This window comes from Panthera leo, chromosome A1, assembly GCF_018350215.1.
Source record: "Panthera leo isolate Ple1 chromosome A1, P.leo_Ple1_pat1.1, whole genome shotgun sequence".
Lineage (NCBI taxonomy): Eukaryota > Metazoa > Chordata > Mammalia > Carnivora > Felidae > Panthera > Panthera leo.
Genome location: NC_056679.1, coordinates 161,414,606 through 161,427,537, shown reverse-complemented (window position 1 = coordinate 161,427,537; position 12,932 = coordinate 161,414,606). Strand labels below are relative to the sequence as shown.

Below are 12,932 nucleotides of genomic sequence, written 5' to 3'. Positions count from 1 at the left end.
CCAAGTAAAAATGGCCAATTGAGCCTAAATCATTACACAGAACCATAGGTGATGATACTAAATTATTTTAAGCTACTAAGTTTTGAGAACGTTTGATATGAAATAATAAATGGCAAGAACACCTGTTACCAAGACCAACTATTTTTTTCTGGTAATTTCTTCCTTCCTTTTTCAATCAAAGGCATGATTCCTACAGCTATAACAATCATCTTGAGACCATGAAGGAAACACCAAGACATTTTTAGAGACTTTGACCCTGAATTTCTTGATCTATAAAAGAAACACTAGCAACCACAAACCTCTTGACTTCGAGATAATGAAAAAAATAATCTATTTGGATTTTCAGTTACATGTAGCCATGCTAATAAACTGATACTCCAGGAATGAGATGAATACACAAAATGATACACCATAAGATGTTGTACTTTGCTAAACAGGGGTTGCTGGTTCAGCTTCAAGTTTTATGGACAAAGAAAAGTCAGTCATACAAATTACAAAATTGCCAGATTACATAAAATAAATATCCAACTAGCTGCTCAATGGTAACACAAATATTTCTGGTACTCAACTGAAGGAAATATTTATCATTTCCTTGTATAAAAACTGATGTGATGTGATGTCATATACAACCTACTCATTGTTAACAAGTTAAATGTAACCTTATCTTTCACAGCTAAAAATTTCATAATCTCTCTCTTCAGCAAAGGCATAATCCCAGATAGTCCAAAGTGATTCTACAAAATGAAAAACAAAAGCAATGAGGTACAGCTTTACAGGCTATTGGCAGTCTGAATTAATCCAAGAATTGAATTCAAAGTGTAGAGGAATTGGTGGCCAGTGGTTTCTACTTCCAGTCTTCAAAAAAACTTCTTGCTAGTAAGATTTTGATGAATCAATATGATAATATCTAGTGCTGTAAATACTTTATTATTAAAGATAGATTCAAATGCTGATATGGAGACAGAGTTAACATTCTCTTATGGAAACTGAAGAGCCTAATTAGGATATGTGCCTGGGTGGAAGACTGTAATTCAGTCCGCAGATTGGCCAAAATAGTAGTCAGTAACAGAATAAGGACTTTCTTGCAGAACATTTCTGTTCATTTTACAACAAAAATGGAAAACTGAGATATTAATAATCTAGTCCACAGAGTATAGGCCCCATAATTTTTTTATGCCCCATAATTTTAACTTGGAAAAATTAAATTTTGTACTGCCAAATGCTCTCTTTGATTATATGTATATGTGAACATGGTATTGACTAAATATGGCAGGTGAGGAAGATGCTAAGGAAGATTCTGTGACTTCTGGTTTGCATACTTAAGTGAATGCTGATGTCCTTCACTGAGAATTGGAACACAGAATAAGGCCTAGTTTGTGTGAGGACGATCATGAATTTGATGCCTCTATGGGCCATCCACATGGGGTGGGAAGTAAATACAGGCGTTTAAATATATAGGTCTTAAATATCAGAGAAATTTAAGGAAATACACATCTGTGAATAACACGCTGACCAAAATGGCCTTAACATTCTATTCCCCTTAACTTGACTAAAAAGAAAACTTCTTCCTAACTCATGATTCCTTACCTACCTTTTTGTTTATTTATTTATTTGAGAAAACATAATCGTAAATTCTCTCTCTGCCCCTTTGAGATGTAAATCTTTTTTTTTTTTTTTTTTTTTTTTCTTGTAACCTCCTGACAGTTTTACAACCCAGAATGTCTTTCTTAGGGACTTGGGAACCATCTGTTGGAAGCATAAGTAAACATCAAGGGAGATAGTACCCTTATCTCCCAGTTCTTGTGGGAGAACAGGAGCCCAACTCTTCTGGGGTCAAGTTGCAAAACTATCATCATAACGATATGACAAGTTTATTTTTCATTTGGATAAAGTCAATTACTAAACGTATATGGCCTGTAACTTTACCAACATCCTCTAGTACTTTAGGGCTTAAGAACCCTTCTGATCTTTGTTTCAGTGGACTTTACATTTTGTTCTGGCCTCTATTCTTCTCTTTTTAAATAATTATTTATTATTTGGGGAGGGCAGGGACAGAGGGGGAGAGAGGAAGACAGGGAGAAGGAGGGATAGTGGGGGGAAGAGAGAGAGAGAGAGAGAGAGAGAGAGAGAGAGAGAGAGAGAGAGAATCTCAAGCAGGCTCCACATGCAGTGTGGAGCCCAACATGGGCCTCATTCCCATGACCCTGGGATCATGATCTGAGCCGAAACTAAGAGCTGAATGCTCAACTGACTGAACCACCCAGGCGCCCTAATATTCTGTCCACTATTGTAACAGCCTTGAATGAAGTCTTCCTTGCCTGGTGCAATTTTTGATTTGACACTGTCTGTATGATAAGTGAAGTCATGAGTAGTTATGCCAAACTTATGCTTATAGCCTAAGGACAGATCAAAGTATGAAGAGGAGAAGATCTAAGAGAAACCTAAAAGTAAAGAGAACTACAAACAAAAGGAGAAAGAGAGGAGGAAAAGCAAACACATGTTGAAGAAGTGATTCCTTTTATAGGTTTTTTTAAAGAATATTTTGGTAAAGGCTGACTTAGATAACATTAAGACTTACCTTCCCGTTAGTATAAATGAGTAGATAGTTGCATAAAAACAGGATTATTTTGCTTTCCTGTGAAATTAATTTTACTGAATTATATTGGAGTGTGATGCCTACAGTCTATATTAAAAGACATTTTAAAAGATGTGCATGAGTTTATCATAAACATGTTGAAGAAAGAGTTATCAGAGGACCTTCATTATATTACTACTTGAGAACCCAGAAAAAGAAATTTCCTTCTAGTCCCTGTACTAGCAGTAACTGAATAGCTTTGCCATCCTCTTCAGTGACATTAATGGCACACTTATAGCAAGGTATGGAATTTCATAGCATAGACATGAGATAATAAAATCATAGCATGACCTTATTTTCCTACCTATTCCTTCCCTGTATCTCAATTTTCTCACCTCTGCAAATTGATTTTATCTTTTTGTTGTGTGTACGTTTACAAACAACCTAATCCTTTCTTTGGAAACAAAGTGAGATTTACATTAGTAAAAACAAATTTCTTGAACTTATATTCAGTAGACTGTTCTGCTACTTTCTAGCTCTTGGATTTGAAACAAATTTTCCAATCTTTCTAAGCCTTAGTATCCTTATCTGCAAAATGAGGATAATAATCTCTCTCTCAAAGAGTTAGTATAAGAATTGAATGTATTAACAAACCTAAAGCATTTAGCACACTAGTCGTTCAGTTAGTATGAACTATTAGTTTTATGTGGAAAATAGGAGACAGTGAAAAAAGAAATACTGGAGTTACTAAGAGGAAAATGATGGAACCAGAATTCAGTACAAGATCTGTTAGACTCTGAAGCTCTGTTCTCAATCACAATGTGATTCATCGTTAGACTGGAAAAGGATCTCAATCTGAGTTTACAAAAGAATTGCTCATGTAGCTTTATTTTTTTTCCTTTTTCTTTTTAGTTTCTTTATTTTGAGAGAGAGTGTGAGCAGGGGAGGAGCAGAGAGAGAGAGAGAGAGAGAGACAGAGAGAGAGAATCTCAAGCAGGCTCCACACTGTCAGTGCAGAGAATGAGGCGGGGCTCGATCTCATGAACCGCCAGATCATAAGCTGAGTGGAAATCCAGAGTTGGGCACTTAATACAGTGTGCCACCCAGGAGCCCCAGCTCATGTAGCTTTATTTTAATTTTTTTTTAATGTTTATTTATTTTTGAGAGAGGGAGAGAGGCAGAGACAGAGCGAGAGCAGGGATGGGGCAGAGAGCAGGGACGGGGCAGAGAGCATGAGCAGGGACAGCGCAGAGCCTGTCACAGGGCTCTAACTCATGAACCACCAGATCATGACTTGAGCCGAAGTCAGCTGCTTAACTGACTGAGCCACCCAGGCACTCTTTAGCTTTCTAACTGTACAGATGCTTAAGCCACTCCCAGTGCCAATATAACATGAATTCTTCAGTGTGGAACCAGCAAATGTATACTTAAAATAATTTTTTTTTTCCATAGGCCAGGAACCATCACACTTCCTGCAGAAAAGAAATCTTCTTGCTCTTTAATACTTCTAGGAAGAGACCCCCTTTGGTCCTACTAACAGTTCTGGCCTTCAGATCCCAAGATACAATTGTTTTTTTTAAACCATGTACATCATAAACAAATTAAAAGTAAACCTAACTGTGAACAGATACCCAGAGTAGGTGCGTTTGCTTGACAGCATACTAATTCAGGAGCAATAACCAGTGGGTTCCTATGGATGCCAGAAACAAGCTTGATTAATCAACCCCTATCTATCAAAGTCTATTTTACCACAGAGAGAAAACAAAATTACGGAATATTATGAAATAAAATTTGCGCATCCGTATCTTAAAAACAAAATACTGAAATCCATTAAAAGGTTAAGCCAAAGAATTGGGATGCTTACTTTTGGAGCCTAGCTTGCCATATTTCAAGGAAAAAAAAAATTCAGAATTTATCTTTTGTGAAAGACTGCACCTATTGATTTTACCTTAGATTTTAGGGTTTGTTTAACCCATAGCATGGGTATGGTGTATTGCAAATCTGATAAACCCTCTGACAAAGGTCACATGCCTGTTGCTTGGAAACAATAAATCTACAGGCTTCCTGGACCTCCCTGACCACACTGGTACTAGTCTATTTAAAATTTAGCTAATTAACCCATGAGAAGCTATTAGCTCATAATAGTTTATCAGCTTACTGAGTAAAATGTGGTTCGAATTTTAGGAGATTAGACCCTGAACAGATGAAGAGTTGCAACAGACTGAGTGGGAAAAATACATAAACCAAGGGGATAAGAGCTAAAGTCTGAAGCTTAAAGACTGCTACCCTTCCTGATTTGGAGATAAAGGATTTAAAAACAAAACAAAAACAAAACAAAACACAAGCTGCACTCTATGTCAAGAACTTTCTTCAGGCAAGGAGGTGAGCAGAGTCAAAGGATGAAGTGAACACCTAATCCTTCTTAGGTAATAACAATAGGTGGAGACTAAGGCTGCTTCAAAAAGGACACTGGCAGATTAAGAACAATAACTATCAGAGATGTTCGGCTTACTTTACTTCAAATGCCTGTTTAACAAAAGCAATCTGAGTGATTTTGTTTTATTCTTGGATGACATAGCATGGGTACTGAAAGAACCTGTATAGTAAGAATGGAGAGAAATACAAATAAAAACATATTTAGAGTGAGATGAAAAAAAAAAAATCAGAGCCAGACACCTGCCAATACATCCTATACTGTGGCTTTATAATAGGATCTTTTAATGGAACACACAGCATTCAAGGTTTCTCAATGAGCTAGTCATGAAAGCTTTGGGGAGGATTCCTCCCCTAATTTCTTCCCTCTATCTTTATCTCTTGCTTTGTAACAGGCTATTCCCATGGGCAGGTAAAATATATTGGAGTCTGTGGATTTAAAATGTTCAACTTCTGATATAGGAACTGATAGTGTAAAATGAGAAAATATCAAACATCTATCTTACTAAATCAAGCATAGCATCTATATTGAGAATAATTTTTGCTTGATTCTTACAAGTCACTGAAACTGTTCATAAAAGTCATTACTGACTAGGATAGCTTTGGTGGGGTAGCCAGAGAAATATTCACGGAAATAAGTATTTTAAATATTTATGGAATGGCTTCTTTTGCTACATTCATCCCTTCAATCCTTTTTTTCTAAGTTCTTTTTACATTCCAACATAAGAAAAACAAACTATCTTTCCTTTATTGATTCACTTAGAGAGGCAAATTAGGTAAAACTATACTACATAAGTAAAAAGGAATAAAGTTAAAAAGGACCAAAAGAAAAAAAAAAAAACAAAGGACCAAAAAAAAAAAAAAAAAAAGGATAGGTGATACAGGGTCATAGACTATACCTTCAGTGAGGCAACTAAACCCAGTAACCACCTGTGAGCTGACTCGGTGTGGTTTGAGTACCAAGCCCAACAGCTTGTCTTCACTGTATTGTAGTGACTGTCTACCTAATAATTATAAGAAATTAGGCAGAGAGAAGCTACTTAATTTTCTAGCCCTACGTGGTGATTGATCAGTTGAAGTGTATGACAACTATAAATTACTCCAAACCCATCTTTTCTCTAATTTACTCTAGTCCTAAACTATGACCACAATTATATTACTTTCCATTGATCTCTAATTCCTAGGGTAGGTTCTTACCAACAAATTATAGCCACAAATAAGTAAAAAATGAGAAAGGAGAATAGTAACAGGTTTTCACAACATCTAAGATATCACCAGGTATTTTATAATGTACACATAACTTTACAGATGAAAATCCTAACCATTTTATCAGCATGCTTGTTACATATCCAATGAAACTAAAATCTGGCATACTATCTGGCACTTTAATCAAAGTGTGGCTTATTATGATTACTATTTAACAGATTTGCAGTTTAGTAATGATTATATGAATATAATGAAATAAGAGCATTTCTAACAAACATGCCAGAATTCCCATATTCAGTTGAAGGATATTCTCTTTAAAGTAGTCACTTAGAGAATGTGTGTATTTCTAATACACACACAATTTGTGTATTTCTAATAATAATAAATTTCTAATAAAGAAATAAGAGCATTTCTAACAAACATGCCAGAATTCCCATATTCAGTTGAAGGATATTCTCTTTAAAGTAGTCACTTAGAGAATTTGTGTATTTCTAATAAAGTTGCTGCTGCAACTTTATTTTATGAAAAAAACATTTCAGTAACGCCTTTTTTAATTTTTTTTTAAATTTTTTTAAATGTTTTCATTTATTTTTGAGACAGAGAGAGACAGAGCATGAGCAGGGGAGGGGCAGAGACGGGGGGGACAGAATCTGAAGCGGGCTCCAGGCTCTGAGCTGTCAGCACAGAGCCTGACGCGGGGCTCGAACTCACGGAGTGTGAGATCATGACCTGAGCTGAAGTCGGACATTCAACCGACTGAGCCACCCAGGCGCCCCAGTAACCCCTTTTTTAAACCTAACTTAGAGGGGTGCTTGGGTGGCTCAGTCAGTTAAACGTCTGACTTCAGCTCAAGTCATGATCTTGTGGTTTGTGAGATCAAGACCGGAGTCGGACTCTGTGCTGACAGCTCAGAGCCTGGAGCCTACTTCAGATTCTATGTCTCCCCCTCTCTCTCTCTGCCCCTCCCCTTCTTGTGTTCTGTCTCTCTCTCCTTCTCTCCCTCTCTCTCAAAAATAAATAAACATTAAAAAAAAAATTATAAACCTAACTTGGAGATCATTTATTAAAATTATCTTTACTTCATCTTAAACATTATTCTTATCTTCAGGCAGATTTGATTTTTACCTCCATTTAGTTTTAAATCAAAAGTCAGTTTATAAATAACAGCAGTTAGTAAATTAATTATTACTATTTCTATGATACTATAGTATATGATTTTCAAGTATCACAAAATGGTAGGTAGGGGGCTAAAATTAAATCCAAAATTATGTTGTTTTAATTACATTTAAAAATGAAGAAAGTTTATATAAGAAATCTGGATCCTTGGCTTCTCTTAGAAAACTATGAGTTCGTAGTACTGGGCAAGTGTTTCCTCATGGTAACTATTGGTGGCAGCTAAACTGAGGCTGCTCCCTTCAGAAGAGGAAATGTATTTTCACTTTTAAGTTCCTACTTAGACAACATATAAAAATACAGTGACATCAGGGGGACTAGACTTATTGTAGTTAATTTAAGCCAGTTAACATACTTGATAAAACTAGGTTGGCATTTCAGGTGGCCAAATACTCCAACTTACCTCATTGCTAGAGGATTACCTATCCTTGCCTTGTTGAACTCTGGAGTAGCCTTAGGGTGTGTTTTGGCCAATAAAATGTAGATGGAAATGAAATATATCACTTTAGGGCAGAAGCTTATGAACTAGCATGTAGTTCACCACATCTGGACATTTAGCTACGAGGCACTATTCCAGGCAGAGGTTTCTCCATCAGCATTGACCCTGAAGAAAAGACAACGGAAGAGTAGAATCACAGTCCATAACAAATGGGCAGCAATCTTTGTTGTAACCCACTGTGATCTGGGGACCATCTGTTACTACTAAACAACTTAGACTATCCTGATAGACACATATTTAAATTACCTCCCTGGCCCCTATCAGTAACTAAATTTGTGACCCATGCTTTTCCTGTAAGTTCCTTTCTAAGTTTTAGAATGTGGAAAACTGAAGCCCAACAGGGTTAAATAGCTTAGAGTTAATAAAGTCAGTCTCTGTATTCAGGTCTGTCTGACTCCAAAGTTTATGCACTTACTTTAATTCCTTTTTCTCCTGCACCAAAATATATGACTGGAATGTTTTGTCATTACTTCTATCTTTCACAATACTGTAAATAAATAAAATGGCCTTGAAATTCACATTTTTCTAAAATATCTAAGTTGCTCAATAAAATAATCTTTTTTGAAAGATTTTTCTAGAAACCATATAATATGTATATATTAATATATAATTCTACAGTCTTTGGGTTTTTTCTGTAAACATATTCTGTCTGTACCTGTTAAAATAATTTTTACATCATTTATTGTTTTGCAAACAACTCAGACATTTATTAATTTACAAAAAAACACAAATGCAAAGTAATAAATTTGGCTTCCTTTTCCCAAAAAAATGGGAAATACATCTTGGTAAAGAAATTTTAAATTATTTTTACACACCAGTTGGTTGTTGGGATTTATAGTTTTCTCAAGAAAAAAAAAAGGCAAAAATCCTCCCCAAAACAAAAAGTCCCCCCCCAAAACCCACAAAAAAACAAAACATTAACTGATTAATATATAAAACTGTTTACAACAATATGGTAAGCAAGAAACAATAACTGATCAGAAAACACCCTGCTTTAAAGTAATTTTCACACAGATTTCTACTATAGTGCAGTTCACTCCCAACAACTCTGAGCCCATTAAGAGCACTTCTGTACATTCAAAGACATAACAAAATGATACAGTATTTATTGCAACAACAAATTAAAGGTTGTTATAATATATATAACTTAAATACCCCGCCCCTAGTGATAAAGTGGCTTCTTATTCCTTAAACATAGAAATTCTGCTCTTCATTGTAGAAAGATGAAGTCCTTTCATCAAAAGGCACATTCTTATCTGCAAAAAACAAAACAAAAACAAAAACTATAAATGTTCATCCTGGAATAAACTTAAACACATTTTAAAATATCCCCAAAGATTTGGCCTGGCAGGAAGGTAATGAAAGTATTTAATGTAAGGGAATTACAATGAATGGCACTGAATAAAACAAATGATTATTTTGCCTATATTAATTAAATCAGACCCTATCTTTTGAATTATAATTCTAACAGTTCCAAAGAGATTTTATATGGTAGTGACATGTAGAAGAAGTACAGGCAAATCTATTTCAAATATATAGTCTCATGTGAAAACAGGAGTGACCATAATACTTAAAGCTTTGATTTATTTAAAATAGGGCATGCAACCTATTCGGCTATGTGTGCTAAGTTTAGTACTTAAATACATCACCAAACATATACCGAGCTATTATCTGTCAGAAAGAATGCTTGATACTGGGGAAGATGGTGATGACAAAAAAGAAAAAATAGAAAAATAATAAACATTATTCCCTGCTCTTATTATAGAACCACAAATAAAGGGCAGAAATCACTCAGAGGACAAAAAACCTGGCCTAGAAAGGAAGTCTGAATTCTAATACCATCTTGGTCAATTATTTACTGGATAAGTTCTTCTTCTTAAGAATGGTATAAAACAGGGATGCCTGGGTAGCTCAGTCAGTTAAGCATCCAACTTCAGGTCAGGTCATGATCTGGTTCATGAGTTCAAGCCCCGCAGTGGGCTCTGCACTAGTAGTGAGGAGCCTGCTTGGGGTTCTCTCTCTCTCTTTCTCTCTCTCTCTTTCTCCCACCCTCTCCCCCTCTCTCTCTTGCTCCCCCTGCCCCTTCCCCATTTGCTCACTCTCTCTCTCAAAATAAAGACATAAACTTAATTTAAAAAAAATTTAAAAATAAGAAAAAAAGTAAAGAAAATGGGATAAAACAGGGGCACCTGGGTGGCTCAGTCGGTTAAACATCTGACTCTTGGTTTCGGCTCAGGTCATGGTCTCATAGTTCGTGAATTCGAGCCCTGCATTAGCCTCTGCATTGACAGTGTGGAGCCTGCTTGAGATTCTCTTTCTCCCTCTCTCTCTCTCTGCCCCTCCCCTGTCCGTGCTCTCTCTCCTCAAAAATAAATAAATAAACAAAAAAATCTGCTTATTAAAGCTTTTTAAAAAAGAATGAGATAAAACAGTTTCCAAGAATTTAAGGATCTCTTTTTATGGAAACCTTCAGGATGAAAACAGAGAGCTATTATAATAAGAGTCCAAGAGCTGGGAAAGAGTTGAGAGATGCAGACCAATCACACTATTTGTCAGGTGACATGGTAAGGAAGAAAAGCCAAGATTCAAGAAACAGAATTAAGGAGATTCAGTTATCAATGACAGAAGCTCAAGAAGCATTTCAGTCTACATAATCATATTCTGTTGCTCCTTATTTTACCACAGCACTCCTCAGTCATGAGGATTAGGTCACAGAAGTTTAAAGATTATATCAGATTAGATTAGCTGCTCTATCGTTCTATTGACAGAATTCCCACTGCACACACATACACAAAAAACTACTCTGTTTACATTGGATTCCTACTCATACATACCGCTCTGCAAAACAGCTACTTGTGAACAATAATTCCTTAAAACACATACATTCATTCTGTGACCTCCAAACCCAAATATTTCTCTTACTAGCTGCCGAATTTAACCTTCAGAAAACATCTTGAATAGTTAGGGTGACATATTATAAGCTGTGTATTTAACACTAATCTACTTTTTGTTTGCTGATAAAAATATTGACTCATTTTTGCCTTTGTTTTGCTAGCAAAAGGGGGTGGAGGTGTATTGGGAAGAATATAGTTCTGAGAAATTTTGACTTTCTGATAAAGAGACTGAGGTGGGGTGGGTTCTTGCCTACCACCCTCTTGTTACCCGAAACACAGATGTGGTGGCTGAAATTACAGCAGTCATATAACCAGGATAAGACAAGCATGAGGAAAGGCTGGAGAAAAGTGCATAAATTTAGACTCTGATCAAACAGCCATTGAGTCAATGTCAGGAGCCAACTACTACAGATTTCTTATGACATGACAGAAATTCTTGAATTCAGAAAAACTTCTGCTATTTTATGTTCTTTATTAAAATAGGGAAAAGTAAAAAAGTTGTAGAAAATAGTCAATCATAGAGAAGCAGAGAGTAGAATGGTGGTTGTTGGGGGCTGAGGGAGAATGAAATGCAGAATTGCTATTCTATGGGTATAAAATTTCAGTTATGCAAGATGAGTAAGTTCTAGATATTTGTCATACAGCGTTGCACCTATAGTTAATAATATTGTATTGTGTACCTAAAAATTTAAGAAAGTAGAGCTCATGTATTCTTAACACAATAAAAAAAAATCACCATGCTCTTCTATGAGGTAAAGCAACTGTGCAGTTTGTAATAATTTTTATGGAAACCTCAGTTTAAGTACTTTTCAAACCTCAAGAATGTTTTGTCTCTTCATATTACAAAATGATGCAATAATAAAAAAAGTCATTATTTTCAAGGACAACTTAAAAGCTACCTCAGAAAATCTTAAACTATCATAACAGCTACAAATCCAAATCAAGTTAAAAAAAAATGTCTTAGTGCAGTCAAGAGTATTGTTACTCTTTATTCATTTAAATAAATTTGCAAATATTAGATGCCTGTTTTTGTTTTTGTTTGTTTGTTTTTCCTCCCAAATTCTTTTAAAGAAGATACAGTATCTATGGATCTGGAAGAATGAATAATATCTGAGAACACTAGGAAAGGTTAATGACTTAATAATTGTGTTTATAACTTTTCTGTCCATAAACTTGAGGTCTTTGTCCCTACATTGTCTTTAACCCCATTCAGGCACATCAGCCTCATGGGGTAGCTATGCTCTGCCTCCCATATCTGTCTATCTCAACTTAGAGGGACTACAATCCAAACAGTCACAGCGGGGTATAAATCCTGAACAAAAGCAGCAAGCATTTCATTAAATGGATCAACTGCTATATGGACAGAAATTTGTGATTTAACTGTTGTAGAAGTGTTCATTTAATAGAATTAATTTAAACCAGATCAAGCAAACATTTTTGCTCTAGGTCTGTTCTGTCCAACAGCCACTAGTCACATCTGGCAATTTAACTGTAATTTCAATTAGTTAAAATCCAGTAAAATTAAAACTTCAGTTTCTCAGTCACACTAGTCAAATTCAAATGTACGAGTCACATGTGGTTAGTAGCTATCAAATTAAATAGGATAACTCCAGATCATGCAATGAGATGAGAAAGGGCATTACCAAAAAATCTGATGTTACATAACATTTGTTAAAATAACATACAAATAATTCATGTTCTTGGGACACCTGGGTGGCTCAGTCAGTTGAGTGTCTGACTTTGGCTCAGGTCATGATCTCACAGTTTGTGGTTTCAAGCGCTGTGTCGGGCTCTGTGCTGACAGCTCAGAGACTAGAGCCTGCTTTGGATTCTGTGTCTCCCTCTCTCTCTGCCCCTCCCCTGCTCACACTCTCTCTCTAAAAAAAAATAAACATTAAAAAATAAATAAAAATAACTCATGTTCTTATGCACATTGTGATGTCTAATTAATGGAGCAAGGCAAATTTTCTTCTAAGGCTCAATGTCCACAGAAAAAACATACAACAACAAAAACAACAGGGGCATCTGGGTGGCTCAGTTGGTTGAGCATCCGACTTCAGCTCAGGTCATGATCCCACTAATCGTTAGTTTCAGTCCCACATCAGGCTCTGTGCTGACAGCTCAGAGCCTGGAGCCTGCTTCAGATTCTGTG

At 35.9% G+C, this 12,932-nt stretch overlaps 1 protein-coding gene and 1 long non-coding RNA gene across 2 annotated transcripts in view; both read right to left on the bottom strand.

Moving 5' to 3' along the window:
• Nucleotides 1-7,785: 7,785 nt before the first annotated feature.
• Nucleotides 7,786-8,374, bottom strand: LOC122201106. The gene is made up of 2 exons (XR_006194081.1): nt 8,302-8,374; nt 7,786-7,991 (listed from the first exon to the last, which is right to left on the bottom strand). It is a non-coding gene; the product is annotated as an uncharacterized LOC122201106 (long non-coding RNA).
• A 194-nt stretch (nt 8,375-8,568) lies between these two features.
• Nucleotides 8,569-12,932, bottom strand: part of FAM174A (family with sequence similarity 174 member A) — a 37,302-nt gene continuing 32,938 nt past the window's right edge. The window contains exon 3 of the mRNA XM_042944407.1: nt 8,569-9,142. Within this exon, the coding sequence (XP_042800341.1) occupies nt 9,139-9,142 (4 nt within the window). The 3' untranslated portion in view covers nt 8,569-9,138. The remainder of the gene's footprint in view (nt 9,143-12,932) is intronic.